The 19375-nt window shown below is 46.2% G+C and overlaps 1 protein-coding gene across 1 annotated transcript; it reads right to left on the bottom strand.

Moving 5' to 3' along the window:
- Positions 1–908: 908 nt before the first annotated feature.
- On the bottom strand, positions 909–14637 carry PAFAH2 (platelet activating factor acetylhydrolase 2). The gene is made up of 10 exons (XM_082231842.1): positions 14355–14637; positions 11756–11906; positions 10984–11080; positions 8722–8790; positions 7889–8030; positions 6395–6508; positions 3946–4037; positions 3628–3798; positions 2266–2414; positions 909–2040 (listed from the first exon to the last, which is right to left on the bottom strand). The coding sequence occupies exons 1-10, from the start codon at positions 14442–14444 to the stop codon at positions 1946–1948; spliced, it is 1170 nt and encodes a 389-aa protein (XP_082087968.1). The 5' UTR covers positions 14445–14637; the 3' UTR covers positions 909–1945.
- Positions 14638–19375: the final 4738 nt, after the last annotated feature.

The raw sequence follows: 19375 nt of genomic DNA, 5'->3' as shown, positions 1-19375 counted from the left end.
GCTTGGCGGAATCTCTCGGGGTCCATCAGCCTCTGCGGGCGAGCCCAAATTGGCTCGCCACCTAAGCAGGGTGGGAGTGGAAAGTCAATCCTGGCTTTCAGAGCGTAGTGATCAGACCATGGCACCTTCGTCGGAGGAGACATGATCACATCTATACCGACGCCAAAGATCAAATCCAGCGTGTGGCCTGCTTGATGTGTGGGGCCCGAAACAAACTGGGAGAGCCCTAGTGTCGCCATGGAAGACACCAGGTCCAGAGCCTGTGAGGAGGGAGTGGCATCGGCATGGATGTTGAAGTCCCCCAATACCAATAGGTTAGGGAACTCCAAGGCCCAGCCGGCCACCGCCTCCAGCAGGCCTGACAGGGTGGCTGCTGGTGCGCTAGGTGGCCGGTACACCAGCCAGACAGCCAAGCTCTCCTCGGAGCCCCACACTAGGCCAACACATTCGATGCCGGGGATCGATGGCGATGGTAGAGCCCTGAAAGGACAATCTTCCCGGATTAATAATGCCACCCCTCCCCCCCGGCCCACAGTCCGCGACTGGTGGAGGACAGAGAAACCCGGGGGCGCCATCTCTCGTAAGGTAACTGTTGCCCCTTCGCGCACCCAGGTCTCCGTCACACAAGCCAGGTCGACCCCCTGCGAGATAAAGAAATCTCGCAGGGTGGCGGTTTTATTGCCTATAGACCTGGCATTGCACAGCACCAGTGACGGAGGTGAGTAATCCTTGCTCACCCTACCCTCGTCCCTCGGGATGGGGCGCAGATTGGAAAGGGTACGAGCGTATCCATATCTCGATCCCCTTCGCCTGTAACATCTGCCCCCACCGCCATACCTCCCTCGCCCCTCCACGGTAGCAATCCCAGGCCTCATAATATAAGCCTTGGCTTATATTAATTAGGGCTGCATTAACACTTTTGGGGCTCACAAGCCCCCAGGTGCATTCTTGGTACAAGGCATCCCTTCCCTATGATGGTATCACTAGAAGTTCTTTTCTTAGCCTGCAGGCCAGCTGAAGAGGAGTTTCCATCTCACACAGATGTATAACTACGGCTAATGCCCACTTCTCCATGATTAAAGGAGTTGTGAGGGCCAGAAGATATTATTTCAAGACATATTTAAGGACCAGGATCTCTATTTTGTAGAAATCAAAGTCACAATTGCTTCCCTACACCGTTTTTGCTACATTTGGCCTATTGTAACTGTACAGAGAGATTCACTATGCCCCAAAGAGATTGCATTACTGTTTGGGTACAATTAAAAAAAAGAAAAGCCTACAGAGGCACCAAGAGGAATCAATCTGAATGATGATGATAGTTCTGAGAACATCTGTGAAATAACTGGTATATATAAAGAAAGCATTCAGAGAGAGATGCTTCTACACAGCACTGAACTTCTCCAACCTGGGATAATCTTCATTCTAGCTTCTATGATGAGCTGTAGACCACTAGGCCCAATCCTTGATTCACTTGATGCCACTATTTGGCTGACATTTTTTGTCCTGTTCAGAAATGTTTCACAACTCCAAAAAAAGCACTCTGCTAATTTTGTATGGCAAAGGATACTGTCAAAGGGGGAATTCAACCCAAACGTGCTATGTTGTGGTCAAGCTCCCTTTCATTTCTGCAAGACTTTGTGCAAGAGAACTTCCTCAAGGATGGGTCTCCTTATTTCTATTCCTCCAAACAATCACAGAGGAACAGACAGATCAGCCCCAAAGATGGAAGCATTTCTGATCACCTCTCTGTAGTCCTGGAGGGATCAGGAGCATGTTTAGGGAACTCTTGTAGCAGCAGCAAGAAGAAACCCACCATGAAGTTGATAGCAGGTGCTGTGTCTGGACAGTGACTGATTTTTAGAACCTGCTCCTCCCAGCTTCATAAGTTGGGGGAAACAGAGACTGGCCAAAAGCACTTGAGAGAGATAAGTTCGTTCCCCCAGGTCTAGAGGCTTGACTTCTGCAAAGGGCTGTCCGGAACTACAGAATCACCAACGCCTTCCAGAAGACTATCCCACTGATCAAAATCTTCTTTCAGCTCTAGGGAAGGACGAAAAGAAATGGGGATTAGCCTAGGAAGATGATTATTGCACATGATGTAACTGCTGGCAAGGCTCCGCTACAAGCATTAAAAGGAAGAATACCACTGGATCCATTAGTACCCAGAGGAAATGGCAATTCTTTAAAACCCTCCCAGCTCGCTGGAACAACCACCACCTTCCTCCAAAGGCATGGTCCATAAACACCACCGCCACATTGACTTACGGAGGTGTTTCTGCAGGAAGGCAAGAGAGGCCTGGCTGGTGATGTCAAGGCCCTGGTAGGGGTCGATGGTGCCTCTGGTTCTGAAGACTCTGTTCATGAGGTTCCCCGCAAGGAAGGTGAAATCCGTCTGACTCTGGTGGACTGTACCCCTGAGAAGTGGACACAAGCACTTTGACAATGCTCTTTTCATGAACATATGCATTTGTATGCACACACTGCCCTAGTATATGCATTTTTGCACACAACAGTTGGCAGGAAAACTGCAGCACAAAATTCAGAGAAGTGCCCATTTTGAAGGATGAGGCCACTTCGGAAAGTGCAGATTAGGTACCTTTGCCTTTAAACACAACTGAATCAAACTTCTCCCCCAGCCTTAGGTCTGATCCACCAGGCCCCTTCTTTAAAGGGAAAATGCCACGTTTATTTAACTGCTGGTTAAAAAATAGTTTCCTACGAATTTGACCTCCAAATCCCAAATGAACTTTGCACAGCTTAAGTTTGTTGAGTGTACCAGCAGCTGGAAACTGCAGCAAAAGCTTTGTTCTAGCCGATTACCTTTACGCTCTAGAAATTCCCAAATATTATAGCAGAGCTTTCACTTAGACCTGCTTTAACCATTTAGCACTTGCCATACTGGTAAATGTGTAACCAATGTGTCTGCCCTTGTCAATTGGGCATCAAAATGGCTGAGCATGCATAACTATACTGTTCATACTATAAAGACATTTGCTCCCTATATATTACACCCATTCAAATTAATTTCTCAGGAAGAGTTGATAATTTTTACACCTCCCTCCTCTTCCTGTCAAGACACTCCTAATGAAATTACTACCAAAGTGGCAAAATTCTGTGCATCAGAATGCATGACTAGGAACCGGATCTTTTTACTCAGTAATCCATCCTAAGCATACCTGTGAACCACACACACACACACGTCTTAGATTTTGGGCTGGGCTGTTAATTTTTCATAGTCTGCTGGCTCGTAAATTGCTAATTGCATGTGTTTGATTGTAATTTAGTGGCTGATCTGTGACTGCAATAATAAAGAACTGAGCAGTTTAAGTATGAATCAAGGCGGCATGTCATTTCTGATGGCTGATCCTATCTTGGTTCTTTTGGGACTCCGCACTCCTCTTTTATGTTTTATTATCCTTTCCTTGTGCTTTTGCAAACGGGTTTTCATCTCTTTTTCTGCTTATCATCTCAACCCTCCCCTGTCTGTCTCATTCCCCCTCCTCACTTCCTCTATGCGTCACAGCCGCTTCAGATTGCAAACCTGCAATCATTTACTCCCTGTGTAGAGCTGTATTATGACAAAGCTCTGATCACACCAGTTGAGCAAGTCCAGACCTTCAGACTTACAGGATGGTTATAACCTTGGTTTCCTTGCTCACAGCACTGATCTTTTTCATTTTGGCCACGCTCTCCGCAGTCTGGAAGGACTCAGTGTTGACAAAAAGCACCGGCTTGGTCACTTTCGGGTAGACAGAGTTCTCCAAAGGGAACATCCAGGCATCGAGGGCAACAGCACACCTGCAGGGGGAGATAAAACCAGGTAACCAAGGCCTTGAATTCCCACCAGGCAGCGTGTTACTAGAAGGACGTCCCCAGCTACCACTCTGAGGTTTTTAAAAATAGGCTGCCCCAAAGTCTCCCAGGCAGCCTCTAGAGCATACTCACTTAAACTGGGCTTCTTTAACAAGAGCCAGCACAGCCGTCGTTCCTCCAAAAGAGTGGCCCATGACGGAGACTTTGGACAAATCCACGTTGTCCTAGAATGGAAGGGAAGGGAAGGAAACCTCTGAAAGTTGAAGCCACTCCCCAGAGATTTCATTCTTCAACAAACTATCACCAAGGAATGCTAAGAGAGTCGTGGCTACAAGGTATGGGGAGATTATATGTTCAAGGATCTCCTGAATCGATTGTTGCCGGAATTGGTTTAAAAATACGACGCCATCTCTTTTGACTCAAATAGTACAAACAATCCCTAAAAAGCCCCAAGGTTTTAAACGTTAGCACTGTCCAACCTGTTTAATGAATCAAAACGCAGAACTGAGCTAACAAAAGTGGCACAATTGCCTAAAAGGTTTTTTGAAAGCCAGGGCTTCCACCAACCAGCAAAAGGGGGCATTCCCGGTGGGGGGGGGGGTCCCCACCAGAAAAGGCCCCGCCCCTAGTTGAGTTTGGTTGGTCAGTTTAGCAGGATTCAGTATGAACCCCTTTCTGATCATGAAGGGGCTTGCATTGAAACCCCTGCTAAGATGAAGTTCTCCCTCCTCTGTTTTAGTAGAACCTTGCTGCCTGCAAAGTGCTTTGAAGTCCTGACCCTGGGACTTCAAAGCACCATATCGCCTGATGTCATTGCAGCGCCAAGTGACTGACAGGTGGTGGCCCTGCCCACCTGCCAAATATGTTCCATGTGGCCACTCCTGATAAGGATCTGGCCTGTGCAGCCAAAGAAGGTTCCACCCCCCCTGCCTTATAAGGTTCCTTGGTGGCTTTCTGCAGAAGCCACTGCTGGCAGGTCTTGAAGGAAGCAGGGTACGTGATGCAACAGCTTCTGCAGGGCTGGTAACGTGAATGAGGCTTGCTACATATCAGGAGGAGGAAAGCAAGAAGGGACTAGGAGAGGACACAGAAGGATTTTGAGAAACAAAAAAAGGAGAGGCAGCAACAAAATGCTTTGGAGAGCCTTTCTTTTGTTTCTTTCTGCTGATTCTGCTCCCACGTGGCCAAGATGTACCTTTTGAGAAAAGCAAAACAGGGTCTGGCTCCCCCTGGTGACCAAAGGATACAATCACAGGGAGGCCTCAGGAGGAGGAAGACAGATGGGAGGTGGGTGCGAGCGAGGCCAGGCTGTTAACAGAAGCAGCCCGAGGTTGCTTGCGTGAATCATCTCCATGTATACCCTGCAATGTTTTACACAGTGGTGGCAGCTGCCTATTGGGACTGGGAGGGCAGAAGGCAGGGAAGCCAACGGAATGTAGAGCCAGAGCAAAGTAATTCTCATTGTCTTCCCTTCCTCCTCCCTGCTGAGTTCTACAAGGACAACACGGAGGCTAAGGAGGAGGAAGCTGATAGCCGAGGACACCCCCAGGTGGGATTTAAAAGGGCAGGTGGGGGGGACGACTGGCTGGAGGTAGACAGAGGTTGTTGGGACAGTGTCCCCTCTGCCCTAACGGACTAGCCCACAGTAGTTTTACAGGTGCACATAGGCACTCATAAAAGAACATGCTTGCACCCTTCCTGTTTTCACATCCAGGATTGCTGCCCCAGCCACAGGGAAGGGACGTAGCTCAGCTCAGTGGCAGAGCATCTGTGGTGTGTTCTTCAGGTCTCAGATTCAATCCCTGTCAACTCTAGGCAGGAAATGTCCCCTGCCTGAAATGCGGGAGAGATGCTGCCAGTCAGTGTCAACAATACTGAGCTACACGGAGCAATGGTCTGACTCAGTAGAAGGCAGCTTCCAGCATCCCCTACTGTCTCCTGTCTGCTGCTACTATGTTTGCTTATTCTGCAGTGGTATGCCTTGTATTGACTTCTGAAGCAAGGTGAATTGGTACAACTGCCTCTAGTTCAGAGATCCATTAAAAGCGCCCCCCCAACACACACACAGAGAGAGAGAGAGAGAGAGAGAGAGAAGTGAAAGAGATAACAGGTTAAATTAAAGATTATGGGAAAAAAATTTAAGTTCTTAATCTAGTACTGAAATGACATTGATGTAGATGGCAGGCGGGTCTCTTGGGGGAGAGCATTCTACCACTGGGATGCTGCTAGGGAGAAAGAATAGCAGCTCCCAGAATCCCCAGCAATACACACTGGTTTCTTAGCACACAAAGCTGACATAGAAAAGATTTCCTCAAGCTTGAGAGCTACCTATGGGGACCTAGATTGAAATATCTTCTCTGCCATGAACACAGAGCAACCAGCCTCAGTCCTCCCGTCTGTAAAATGGGAACAATGGTGACCTACCTTAAGCAGCTGTGAACACAAACTTCAGCTGTGGCACAGAAATTAGTAGAAGCAGTTATTTAGAACTAAGCGCCATTTGCTCTCTGGCAAGCCATTAAGTAAGGTATACGGTTGCCTCATATCACATGACAGACCAGAAGAGTGCAATGTGTTTTACCTTCAGCACAGACAGATCAAAATCTGTGTGCAAGAGGTTGACGACATCCTTGCCGCTATCGATACTCCGAATCAACTTAAGTCCTCGTATGCATTCGTTTGCTCTTTGATGAAGCTGCAACAACAAGAAGAAGGTCTATGGTTAATCCTCTTGTTCGTTAGCTGGCTTTAATGAGGTTAAGCCCTATTTAAAAAGTGCTTGTGTGAAAACAGAATAGGAGTTGAAAGCCTGGCATCCAGGCTTGTTGCTTAACTCTTCCGAACAAATCACAATTTGTAAATCATAAGGCAAACCTTGCTTACAGTTTGTGATTAGTCTGGAGCAGGGATCAGGGATCAAATTCACACTTTCTGAAACAATACACAAACTGAAACGCAGCCTTCCTTTGAGATCTGAACTCCTCCAAATTTTGCAAGGCAAAATTGAAAATGAAAATAAAAAACATAAAAAGCAGAGAGAAGAGCACCCAGAGACATGTCAAATGTCCCTGACAAAGAGCCAGCTGAACCAAATGCCAGCCACAAAAATTCTACTATGGGCTTTTTATTATTTATTTATGCAGGGTCGTATTTTAAACAATTTTCAAAAGATGACAAGTCTAACCACCCTTTTCTTCAGGCAACCCTGAAACCTGCAAGGATGGGAAGAACCTTCCACATCCTTGGGGCCACCACTGTGAAGGCCTTGCCTCTGACAACCCATGTTCTAACTTCCCCTACTGATAAGAGTAGACTCAAGATATAGATCAATGTTCTGTTAACCTTTCTTGGATTTTCGGGCACGGAGGAGTGGTAAACTACCTTAAATGACTTTGATCACAGCAGCTTATAATACCTTGAAAACACTCTTTGTGATCCAAGTTCAGCCAACGGTGAGGAGCATGTACCTCTCCTGATGTTGTCCAGCTTCCATCAGACAACATGGCCAATTTTCAGGCATGATGGGATTTATAGTCCAGTAACGTCTGGAGGGTGCCACCCCTGCTTTGAAAAACACAATCTTTGTGCCAAGTTCAAGCTGCAAGGGCACACAGAGAGGTGCTCAAACTTTTTTTTTTTAAAAAAAAGAAGTACTACAAAACCTTTTTGGACTGGTTGCTAGCAGGGAAGTCTGCCAAGGGATATTAAGATTTTAATATAGTTATGTACTGAGCTGAATCCTAGAACAATAGGATCCAGAATGCAGCGGTCTGATTGGTCTGCAGGAGCAGCCAATCAGGCTCCTGGAGGAGGTGAATCCGCAACCTGACTGGCCTACAGGAGTAGCCCGGAATTAGCCAATCACGTGGGGCCCATTGTGTAAATAATGTATATATAGCTAGACGTTTTGGGGAAAGTTTCATTCATTCCTGCTACGAGCTGAATAAAGAGAATGAAATTCACACTCGACTCCAAGTATATTTCAAATATTTATTCTTCTTTGCACCATAGAGGAGTCGACTAAGAACAAAACAAATGTTTGTGTGTGTGTGTGTGTGTTTAAATCAGAGCATACCTGTGGGTTTCGGAAGCGAAACTCCTTCTGACCTTTCGGCACCCCTCGATACGAGAGCCATTCTTCCCGTATCTGAGCCTCAGGGAAGTCTGGCGTTTCAGGATCCAACTTGCAAAAGTAAGTGGCAGAGGCAGAATGGTCTCTGGGGAAAAACAAACCAAGTACAGGCAGTTAGGCAAAGACATAGGCGCTGACTCCATGGGGCCTGAGGGGGCCCGAGCCCCCTCAAAAATTCGTTTGGGGGACTCCGCCCCCCCAATAATCTCAGGCGCCCCTCCAGCAGAGCGCCGCCCCCGCCCCTCCCCCAGCCCAAAATGCACAGGGTCGGGCTGCATGCCTCCTGCCCTCCCTCCCGAGCAAAAGCTCCACCCAATTTCCTTCGGAGCTGATTAATAGGCGCAGCACGCTCTCCCCTATTCGCTCACGAGGAGGCGGCGCCACTTTATCTGCATATTCATGAGCTTATTTATTATTCATGAGCTTTCGCGGGCTCCCCCAATATTTTTTATAAGTCGGCTTCCCTGGGCAAAGAAGATGGGTCCAGTTCGGCACCTCAAATCTTCCAGAGTCCCAGTTGGAACCGAGATTGTAGGAATGTATTTTAGTCCCACAGGATTATTTCACACACTCTCCTTTTGCTCTTTTAGATACCAAGATCCCTTTCATACTGCTGGAATTGTGGGAATAGATGCTTACAAACCGTGGATGAATCCAGCAAATGCACATGTGAGTGAGGTGGGCAACTGCAGCATATCAGAGTCAAATATCAGAGTCATACCAAAGCACACAAACAATGGGATGTTTTCCTGTTCTAAAGGGATTCCACCTCTCACCTGTGCTCAAGTGCCATCACCACAAAACCACGCGAAGCCATTTCAACACAGATGGCAGAGTACACAGTTCTGGAAATTGAAACAGAGAAGATAACGTTACAAATAACGGCTTCTGATTAGATGCAGGATGTTCCTGCAGCCAACTGGAAGCCACGTCTTGGCTTTCGAACAGTTCCAGAAGTTGAACAGACTCCCTGAACGCATTTTGTTTGAGAACTAAGGTACAACTGTATAAACTAAAATTACTTATTAAAATATGTTGGATGCATCTGTTTCTAGGAATCTACTACATAGCTAGTGCCCTCAAAATCTTGTTGGACTACCACTCCCATCAGCCCCATTGAGCATGGCCAATGGCCAAGGATGATGGGAACTGTAGTTCAGCAACATCTAGAATGCCACAGGAAGTGTGTGGGAACTTTTGATCCTTCAGTTATTGTTGAACTACAACTCCTCCCAGATCCAGTAAGTGTGGCCAATGGCAAGGGATGATGGGAGTTGTAGTTCAGTAGCATCCAGGGGACCATAGGTCCCAACACCTGGGCTACAGATCAAAGTGTGTCTGCTCCTGAACCTCAAAATAAAAATTAATCTACCTGTATGCTATCTCTCTCTGTCCAGGAGACTGTCCTCTTCAAGATGCACAATACATTTCTCTGAACATAACTGCTCTGCTGGCAAAACATTCAAAGGTGTGATGATGACCCAGATCAGAAATTCGCATTCTACACCCCTCAGTAAGCTTTGGGTCACCTGAAATCATCTACAAAATATTGAATCGCATGCAGCCCTGAGTGTAGAACACTAAAACCTGGCACCCCCCCTCCATGCTCCTTCAGACCACCTTTACACTGTACATTTAAAGCCTGATGACACCACTTTAAACAGTCATAGCATCCATAAAATAATCCTGGGAAGTGTAGTTTGTTAGGGGTGCTGAAAGTTGTTAGAAGACGCCTATTCCCCTCATAGAGGTACAATTCACAGTGTGGTTTAACAAAATCAATCCTTTTTCCCATGTACCTCTGGGAATTGTAGCTCTGTGAGGGGAATAGGTGTCTCCTAACAACCCCCAGCACCTTTAACAAACTACAACTCCCAGAATTCTTTGGGAAAAGTCACAAGTGTTTAAAATGTTATTGCAGTGTATGGTATGAAACCGGTTGTAGTAGCCTCGCTGTTGCTCAGTCTCCCTCCAAAGAAAAATGCGACTTCTATGGTTCCTTGCAGCTTCCTACATAGAAATCCTGTTTACAATGGTAGTGTAAACGGGGAGTCAGTTTGGGAGGGGAATTAAACACAAGATCACAGCTAACACTAAATGCACTTTAAAAAGCAACAACCATTCACCCAAAGTCTAATCCAAGATGTGTCTGGGCTCATGTGAACTAAGCCGTTCTAGTCGATATTTATCCCTTGGTGCATTCTAATGAGCTCACAAGGATTTGTGGGAAGACTGGACGGCAGAGAGCGGGTTTTTCACATCTAAGGCATCTTTCCAATCCCTCTTGAAATAGATCCAAACCTGTTGGCAGTTTTAGTGCCCTATAAGCAGCTAGAGGACTTGTCTTGTTCCAGATGATTGTGCCCAAAAATGCCACTCAGACAAGGAACACTGCCTGTTTTAAGAACTCCAGGAATGCTAAAGATTGTGACGCACGTTGGATACTCTGAAGTGCCAAAGAAATGCCAGGTACAGTGGTACTTCAAGTTAAGAACTTAATTCGTTTCAGAGGTCCGTTCTTAACCTGGAACTGTTCTTAACCTGAGGTACCACTTCAGCTAATGGGACCTCCCGCTGCTGCCAGCGCACGATTTCTGTTCTCATCCTGAAGCAAAGCTCCTAACCCAAGGTACTATTTCTGGGTTAGCAGAGTCTGTAACCTGAAGCGTCTGTAACCCGAGGTACCACTGTAGATTGCTACAGGCTAATGCAGTGACCTCTTGGTCACAATCCATTGTTTTCCCCAGCATTACTGTCCTTTGCTGAAAGGCCAGCTCCATTGGGCCTCCTCTCCTTCTACAGTCACCCAGTAGCAGCCGTTCCGGCCTAAAGGCCCTTCTAGACTTGGGTGTGTTTTTCTGGAGGTGTATCTTGCAACATGTCATTGATGCAATGCAACACTGCATTAGTGGTGGATTTACGTATACTGTACCAGACAAGCCACGTATCATCATTCACTTTATCATTTGCACTGTCCATTTTATCAGTCCGCAGGAGGTCTTGCAAAGATGAAGGAAATGTAAGCAGAAAAAACTTACCGAAAGGCTCCTAATCCGTGGGAGAATATGATCAACGGATACTTGTGGGAACATGGTTTAAAAGGAGCATCCCAGCTCACAGGGATCTTGCACGAACCTGTGGAAATCAATGGTCATATATGAATGTTCCAAGGCCTTGGTATGCAGCAAGTGGTCAGTGCTTCACTATCCCAATTATGCTACGCTACCCAAGAAAACCTTTCACTCTCTCATCTTTTCTTAGTGGTTTCTTGAAGTTCAGAATTGTTTCAGATACAAAAGGCACAACCCTTTTGCATTCCCTGCAAGGTGCACGTAGCAAGTTAGCGGCATCTACCGGACGTAGTTCTTGCTTGTACTGGTGGCACAAGTTAAGTAAATTTAAGACACTGGATTGACTGATCTTATGTCTCTCTTCCAATAGATGCTTTTACTGCACTATATATTTAAAGCACATGACTCCTCCCCCCAAAAAATCATGGGAACTGTAGTTTACCCCTACAATTCCTGGCACCCATAGCAAACTAAAGTTCCCAGGATTCTAATTACTTTAAACATATGGTGCAGATGTGATGTTACTTCAAATTGTTGCAAGCCAGCAACTGCTGCATTTGGGAGGCGGGGGAATCCCAGTTCATTCTGCTGAGCAGAGCCCCACGTTTCTGTCCCAAAGTCCTGCCCTGATGGTACCGCTGGTATGAGCAAATTTCAAGATCTTAAGGGTTACAGGTAGAAGAAGGGCACAAAAGCAGCACCACTGCACCAAGATGCTGGCAGCCGGCAAACCCCTTACCGAAAGTCACGCTTAGCAGTGGGGCACACCATTTCCTGTTCATGTTCAAGTAGTCAGAGATTCCATAGTAGTACTCATAGCGAGGGATCCAAAAGGGCTGTTCTGCCCCATCCTGCTGGATGCAGGGGTAAAATAAGCGGAAGAAGAGGCCCTGAGGAAGAGAAAAGAGATTGTAGTGTAAACTCAAGCGCCTGCCTGGAGAAGGAGGACTCTACACTTTCTCCCACCACCACCACCTTTTTCTTCATTAAAGTCCGTAGGAATGAGGTCTCCTTTGCGCTTACTGAAATTAATCCAAGTTACAGCACAGGACTTGTTACCAGAGCCCTCACTGGCACTGGGAAGTATCTGGGGGCAACCAGAACAAAGATGGGAAAAGTTAAAACTGTACTTGGATTTGTTTTGATGGCTGCAAAACTATTCATCTCTAGATACTGGAAATATGTGGAGGGCCTTTCTATAGAGGCGTGGCATAAAAAGGTATGTTTTTAGCAAGTTTCAGAGAAGTTGATCACTAAAGTGTGATTATTTAGGGGACAAATCAAAAAGGACAAATTTGGCCTGACTTCACTGATTATATAGCAAAATCGGAAGAGCCCAACAGAATACCAGCATTGCTGCATTTATATGGGACCAATAATCTCAGCTGCTTCTCTTCAGAGTCTGGATACATTTGATGAGTATAACAAGTTAAAATTTATTAACGTTTCTGCGAAGCAACAGATAACCATCTCATGATTCTTTTTTATTTAATTCATATTTGTAGGTAGCATTAACATTTGTATTGCGGAAAGCATGGGAGGGGTGTCAGGGCGCTATTGTCAACAAAAAATAACTATCAGGTGTGTGCCTTCATGGGTTGGGGGTGCCTAGGACAAGGGGAAATCTAGCTATCTGTAACCACATAAATTTTGTTTTGTTTTAAAAAGTTAATTTTGAAAATTAAAAAGCCTGTTCTCCTAATCCCACCTTTTCTGTGAAGCTTTGGGCACAGCCTCCCAGTTCCCATCCTATGCCCTAATGTAATTCAGTCAGTACAAAAGGGGGAGGAAACCTTCTCAGCCTGAGGGCCACATTCCATCCTAGGCAGCCCTCTGGGGGCCACATGACAGTGGAGGATGACTCCAGAGATAAAAATGTGCCAGGCATATGGATATTTTGCACAGAACAGTAGGCTTGTTTCAACATACAAATTTCTTCCTCTCCTTTATCTAAGTAAGCAAGAGGCACTACAGTATCAGGGTTCAGAGGACACTTTCCTGTCACCGCAGGGAGTGACACAAGGCCAGTGAGGGGGTGTGGCTTGTGGAGAATGCCAAGGGTCAAACCAAGAGGCTGGGAGGGCTGCATCTGCACCCCTGGATCTGCGATTCCCCACCCCCTGCTACACAAGAGAGCATGCCAGAGCTATGCCCTCTTACTTCGGAAGGCATAGATCATGCATGTTCTCCTTGTCATATGTTCAATTAATAAAAATAATATGTTGAAGGCACAGGAGTAGATCAGGCTGCGTTTGTTTCCTGCAAGTTGGCCACCTTGTTAGATGACATCCAGATTATTCATTTTCCCTCTGTGCCCAACCCTGTCTCCCCCAACCCGAAAGAACCTTGGCTGGCTTTCCTGGTGACAGTGAGTCACCAAAACGAAACATCACAGAGATACCAACGATACCAGCAGAGGGCACCCTCTGGATAATTTCACCACCACCTGAAGTGCAAAGGGTAGCCGGGGTGGCCCGGGAAACTACCTTCCCCCGGGCAGCCCCTAAGTTGGGGAATCCCCCTCCCCACAGAGGCAAGGCTGCCACCTTCATTATGTGGTCATCCATACTAGGCTATGAAGCTCAATAGGTGACCTTGGGCCTGTCACTGCTTCTCGGCAGGGTTATTGTGGGGAATGCCACCTTGAGTTCCTCAGAGAAAAGGTGGGCTAGAAATGTGATATACACATTTTTTAAAAACCCACCCTATTTTCTCTGCCCTGAAAATTGTTTGAACTGATATAAAAATATTTTTAATTAAGAACTGTAACCTGCCATGGGACGTCATGGTGGAGGGTGAGAAAAACAACAATCTAATAAACAAATAAAAATAATAAAGGCAAGATACAAAACCGCTAATTGCCCAATTCATACGACTGCTGTGTTAGAATATGCTCTCTCTCCAACCAGTCTTTTTTTTTGAAGGGGGAAGGGATGGGAAATAATTGGTGTGACAGAACTGGGGGTTCCCAAGCCGTGGTCTGTAAACCACCAGCCGCCCCTGAGCTTCACGCCTGTGAAGACACTGGCAATCAAAATCCTAGAGTTCTGTACTCAACTTGTAAGGCAATAAAATACAATGTAAGGAATGCAGTAAAGCAATAAAGAAACCACACAGCAGCTAGCACAGCGCATTACAATGGCTACCACTGGCGGGGGGACGGACCCATTATGTGGCCCGCCAAGACCCCCAGCTATTTTCAAGTAGGGAAACACAGAAAAAAATGCCACAAGAAGCAGGTCGGCGGAGCCCTGCTCCCTTCTTCGTTGACCCTCCAAGCTGACAGGCTGGGCCAGCCTCACTTCTGCCCCCATCCCTGCCCCAGCAAATCACGGTACCTTTGGCGTCTGCCCCACCATGACATCCGTGCAGCCCACCGGGAAGGCTCCCTTCCCACGAGGCAGCCCCAGCGACTGGCTGACCCCCATGCTCTCCTGCTGCTTCGCTCTCAGCGCGAGCCGAAAAAGACGGGTCCGCGGGCGCCCCTTCTTTGAGAAAGACGCCAGCGGGCAGTTTCATTTCCTCCTTCGGTTCCTGCTGCGCCTCTAGAGGCGAATCTGACGCTCGGCTTGCGCATTGGCCGGCATGGCGCACCCTTTGCCACCGAGGCGCGGTGGGAGGAGACGGGGGGCCGGGAGGCGGGAGGAGGAGGCGGAACCCGAGTTGGGCTCTGTATTGTTTTGCTGCTAAAGTGGGGAGAGAAACGGCTGAAGGCGCAGAAGTTGAGAAAGCTGAAGGATCCCAAGCCTGCTTCCTTGCGCTCAGTTGGTAGAGCATGAGACTCTTCTTAAGCTCAGGGTTCTGGGTTCAAGCCCCACGTTGGGCGAAATGGGGTTGGACTAGATGACCCTCCCGGTCCCTTTCAACTCTACCATTCTATGATTTGTCCAGGAAGGGCGATTTCTTCCGAAGGGGGATCTGTCACGTTTCAGGATCCTCTTACGCCTGCCCTCCACTCCGTCACGCGCGCCTTGCGACACAGCGCTTGGTTTGTTTTTCTGGCGTCCTTGGGCTCGTCACAGTTTTTGCGAAAGACTAAAGGAAGGGGGACTCTTTCTCAACAGTATTACGCTGAACTCGGGGTCAGATCTGTCGATTTGTGTTTGTTTGTTTGTTTGTTTACTTATTCGAAGCGTTTGCACCCCGCTTCAGCCAAAGGCTCCCAGAGTGGCTGGCATACAGTACAATCAGTTAAAACTAGATAGTCTCTGCCCACTTTGGCCACCTCATGAGAAGAGAAGACTCCCTGGAAAAGACCCTGATGCTGGGAAAGATGGAGGGCACAAGGAGAAGGGGACGACAGAGAATGAGATGGTTGGACAGTGTTCTCGTAGCTACAAACATGAGCCTGACCAAACTGCGGGAGGCAGTGGAAGACAGGAGTGCCTGGCGTGCTCTGGTCCATGGGGTCATGAAGAGTCGGACACGACTAAACGACTAAACAACAAGAAGTCTCTGCCCGCACATGCTTACAATCTGACATTCCTCCAGTCTTCACTTCAGCTCTCCACATCCGATTGAGGGTTTTTTGTAAAATGCTCGTGGGAATTTATGAAGCCTTTATTGTTATTTAGCTGTTTATGTACCGCTATGTCATTAAAAAAAAAATCAAAGCAGTTTACAACAAAATCTACATAGCAATAAAAATTGTGTAAAAAAAGAAACATAAACCGTCAACTCACTATTATGGAAATGTGTTTTCTTTAATTGTTTACTCTGACCATGAAAAGTTTTCAGCCAGTGTTTAAAGGCATTTTGGTGCATATCTCTCCTCGTGGAATTTTGTCTAGTATGCCAATTATTTCAAGCAATTTTCTCTAATATAAGGCTTTTATTTTTATTTTGCCAATATCTACATTTTTCATGCACATTTAATAGGATAGGATAACTGTGGTAAAAGTCAGATAAGTGCAGATTTCAAAGGATAGCTGTGTTCTGGTTTGCATATTGTTTTGAGAAGGGTGCACTAGGTAGAGTCGCATGAGAATTCAAAGCAAAGTGAATTCCTTTCTCTATTTAAAAAGTGGGATCGAAATACTCTCCAACAGATACATGAATCAGCATGATAATGGAAAGTTTCACCTGTTGAGTTACTGCCTGCACTTAATCTGCACAGCATGCACTGCCAGAATGCAGGGGTGCAGCTGGGGAGCAGATACATTAATCTTGCAGCCTAAGTGTCAAACATTGGAGCACATCCTGCAGCTGCACTCATTTGGTCTGCAGGATATCAACTTTCACGCTCTAATGCTTTTTAATGTGTTATTTTACTATTCTGAAAATTATAGGATAGGGGAGCTAAGTGTGTATTGCTCACTGGAAAATGTACAGATCTATGGTTTGTGATTGTTTTTTTTTTTTTTTTTGAAGTGTTCTTAGTGTCAGGGGAATGTGCTAGTTGGATTTTCCATAAATCCGATGAAGAGATTTTCACAATCATGTATTATTATCATTATATGGTTTTTCCCTTCTCTGTGTTTTCCGCTCGTCACCATCCTTGTCGCTCCCTCTAACAGCAAACTCAGGCCATGAGTGCCAACAGGATTGTTGCCAAAATGGGGCCACTGAGAATCAAGAAGGAGGTATCAGTAGGTACATGTGTTGGACATGCAACAGTATGGCTCATTCAGTCTGTAACATAAGGGTGATTTTTGTTAATGCTAAAGTCAACTAGTCAAGAGAGGGATGGGATGCTGCTTAGCAACCAGGCATGAACCGCACTGAGGCAGCACATGCTCTGACTGGCTCTGTAATTCTGAGGGAGTTTTCCTCTGTATGTTTGGTTGAATGTCTTCCTCCCAAACCGAGAAATACAAAACCTCTGTTTCTTTCTCCTCAAATTATATACTGCTTTTGTTCAGTTTCCTTAATAAGGTGTTATCAGATTAATTTTTTTCTCTGAACTCAGTCTGTGTTATTTAAGTGTTATTGCTAATAAGGAGGTCATACTATATTGGAGGGGGGAGCCAAGGGACCGCCCCTTCTTTAAATAACCCGTTGAGGAGGAATGGGTATGTTTAGCAATCATGGAAGGAGCATCTGGAAGTGCTCTTTTTGAATTGCTTTATTACTTATAGCTAGGTTGAGGAACCTGGGGCCCCCACAGGTGTTGTCTGTTTGGGACGAAAAATAGAGGCAGGGGTGTGAACTGGCCTGCTTGAATTCTTTACCACTTATACTGTCCTGGATGACAGTATGGTTGGTTGGTTGGTTGGTTGGTTGGCTGGCTGGCTGGCTGGCTGGCTGGCTGGCTATATGGAACCCTGAACAGGAGCACTACTGTTGTGGGGGGTGAGGCTACACTGCAACATTTTGTTGCCAGCCCTACTTGTCAACCCTAACATTTTGCCTGCAGTGCAAAGCAGGAATGTGCAGTCCAGCAGAGGGTGCCACTTAACCATTCAGTAGCAACCACTCCTCCTGTCTTTAACTTGCTTCCAAAGGAACATCAAATGGAGCTGAAGAAGAGCTGCTGAAGGAAACCTTTCAAAGCAGAACAGGGGGGCCTGTGCGCCCTCCAAATGCTGTTGGACTCCATCTCCCATCAGCCCCAGCAAGCACAGTCAATAGTCAGGAATGATGGGAGCTGTAGCCTGGCACTGAGGAAGGCTCCTGCTTGCCAGTTTCCCATAAGCATCTGGTTGGCTACTGTAGGAACAGGATGCTGAACTTGATGAGCCATTGGCCTGATCCAGCAGCCTCTTCTTACACTCTCCTTTAATGGCAGTTTGATCTGCAGAAGCAGACGTGCAATCATGTTTAGGAGAGACATGTGGCGCTGTCGTAAGAGTGCTGTTAATTCTCCATAATTTGATATAGAACTTTCCCCGTGCAGGATGCAGCTGCAGAATACTCATGACTGTCTTATCTCTGTTGCTGTGCTGTCTAACACATAGTGCTGGCCTCTGTCAGACGCTCCAGTTACAGCATTCTTTGGGGAGAAGGATTGTTGGAGACAAAACTGTAAAGAAACTGAATCCTGAAGTTGCAGGGCTTTGACAACTTCAGGCCTCTCTGGGTTCGGAGAGAGAAGCCATTCTGAAACAACTGTGTATAGGAATGCCCGGAAAAGGAATAACAAGACCACCTTTGTCTGCAGCTGTATATAACACACTGTGTCTAAGTCTTGATCATTTGCCTTGACGTATAAACGAAACAAGGAATTTGGGCCATTTAAAGTATTATCATTAGTCTGTCATGGAATGTTTTGAATGAGAAAAAATATTTTAGGTAATAACGTCATCTTAACTGCTGCCATACGTCATGGCAATGTTGTCTTTTCTGGTTATGTATCTTAGATGTGAACTCAGAAATAACAGGTCAATAATCTAGCTTTTCCAATACAGTGGTATCTTGGGTTACAGACGCTTCAGGTTACAGATGCTTCAGGTTACAGACTCTGCTAACCCAGAAATAGTACCTCAGGTTAAGAACTTTGCTTCAGGATGAGAACAGAAATCGCGCGGCAGCAGCAAGAGGCCCCATTAGCTAAAGTGGTACCTCAGGTTAAAAACAGTTTCAGATTAAGAACGGACCTCCAGAACGAATTAAGTTCTTAGCCCGAGGTACCACTGTATAGAAATGTCTTTGGGAATTAAAATACCAAGATACTGAAAATGCAAAGTACAAATTTTGAGTCCAGATACTTTTCATAGGTTTAGTAACGTGTTGGGAGGAGTGTGGATGCAGAGTAATTCCGTCTTGCTATAATTTACAGCAAATCCTGATGCCTGACCAGAGCCTGCAATTTCTGACATAATTACAGGTACAGACTTAGCTGGATTGGAAGTCATGAGAGTGACATCACCGGCAAAAATATTAATTATATGTTTTTGACCATTAATAGTGACACCTATTAGTCTAATGCGCACAGTTACTTTCAGTTCCCTTGATTCTTTGTGGGTGAAACGAGTGCTTGAAAAGTAAGGTGCAGATGTGGCCAATGCCTGCGCAGACTTACTCCCACCCACCCATCACCCCAGACTTTTATTTAGAGAGATCTCACCAGTGGAAATCGGAATGCGGAACCGCAAAGTGGATGCTCCACAGTTTGGCTCTGGCAGCCCTTAACTTGCTGGGGATGATGACTTCACCCCTGTCATTTCCCTGCCTGCTTTTTTGTGTGATCTGAGATAAAATGAAGGCAACTAGGATGAAAGAATGAACAACATGACCGTCGCCAAACCCATAAGGAGCAAAGAGGATATGAGAAGCCGAAAGTTCTCCCAAACCACACCAGATCTGCAGTCTTCAGCGGTGTTAGGAAGAGGGCAAACTCCTTTCAGGCATCTGGGAGCTATTTTCTTCTTGGGCTCTGCGAGAGTGACTTCTCTTTTCTTCTTCCTCTGCAGAAACAGTT

The sequence above is a fragment of the Podarcis vaucheri genome (assembly GCF_965113315.1).
Source record: "Podarcis vaucheri genome assembly, chromosome: 7".
In the NCBI taxonomy this organism is placed as follows: Eukaryota; Metazoa; Chordata; class Lepidosauria; order Squamata; family Lacertidae; genus Podarcis; species Podarcis vaucheri.
The sequence above is the reverse complement of the archived record's forward strand: the minus strand, read 5'-3'. Positions and strand labels throughout refer to the sequence as shown.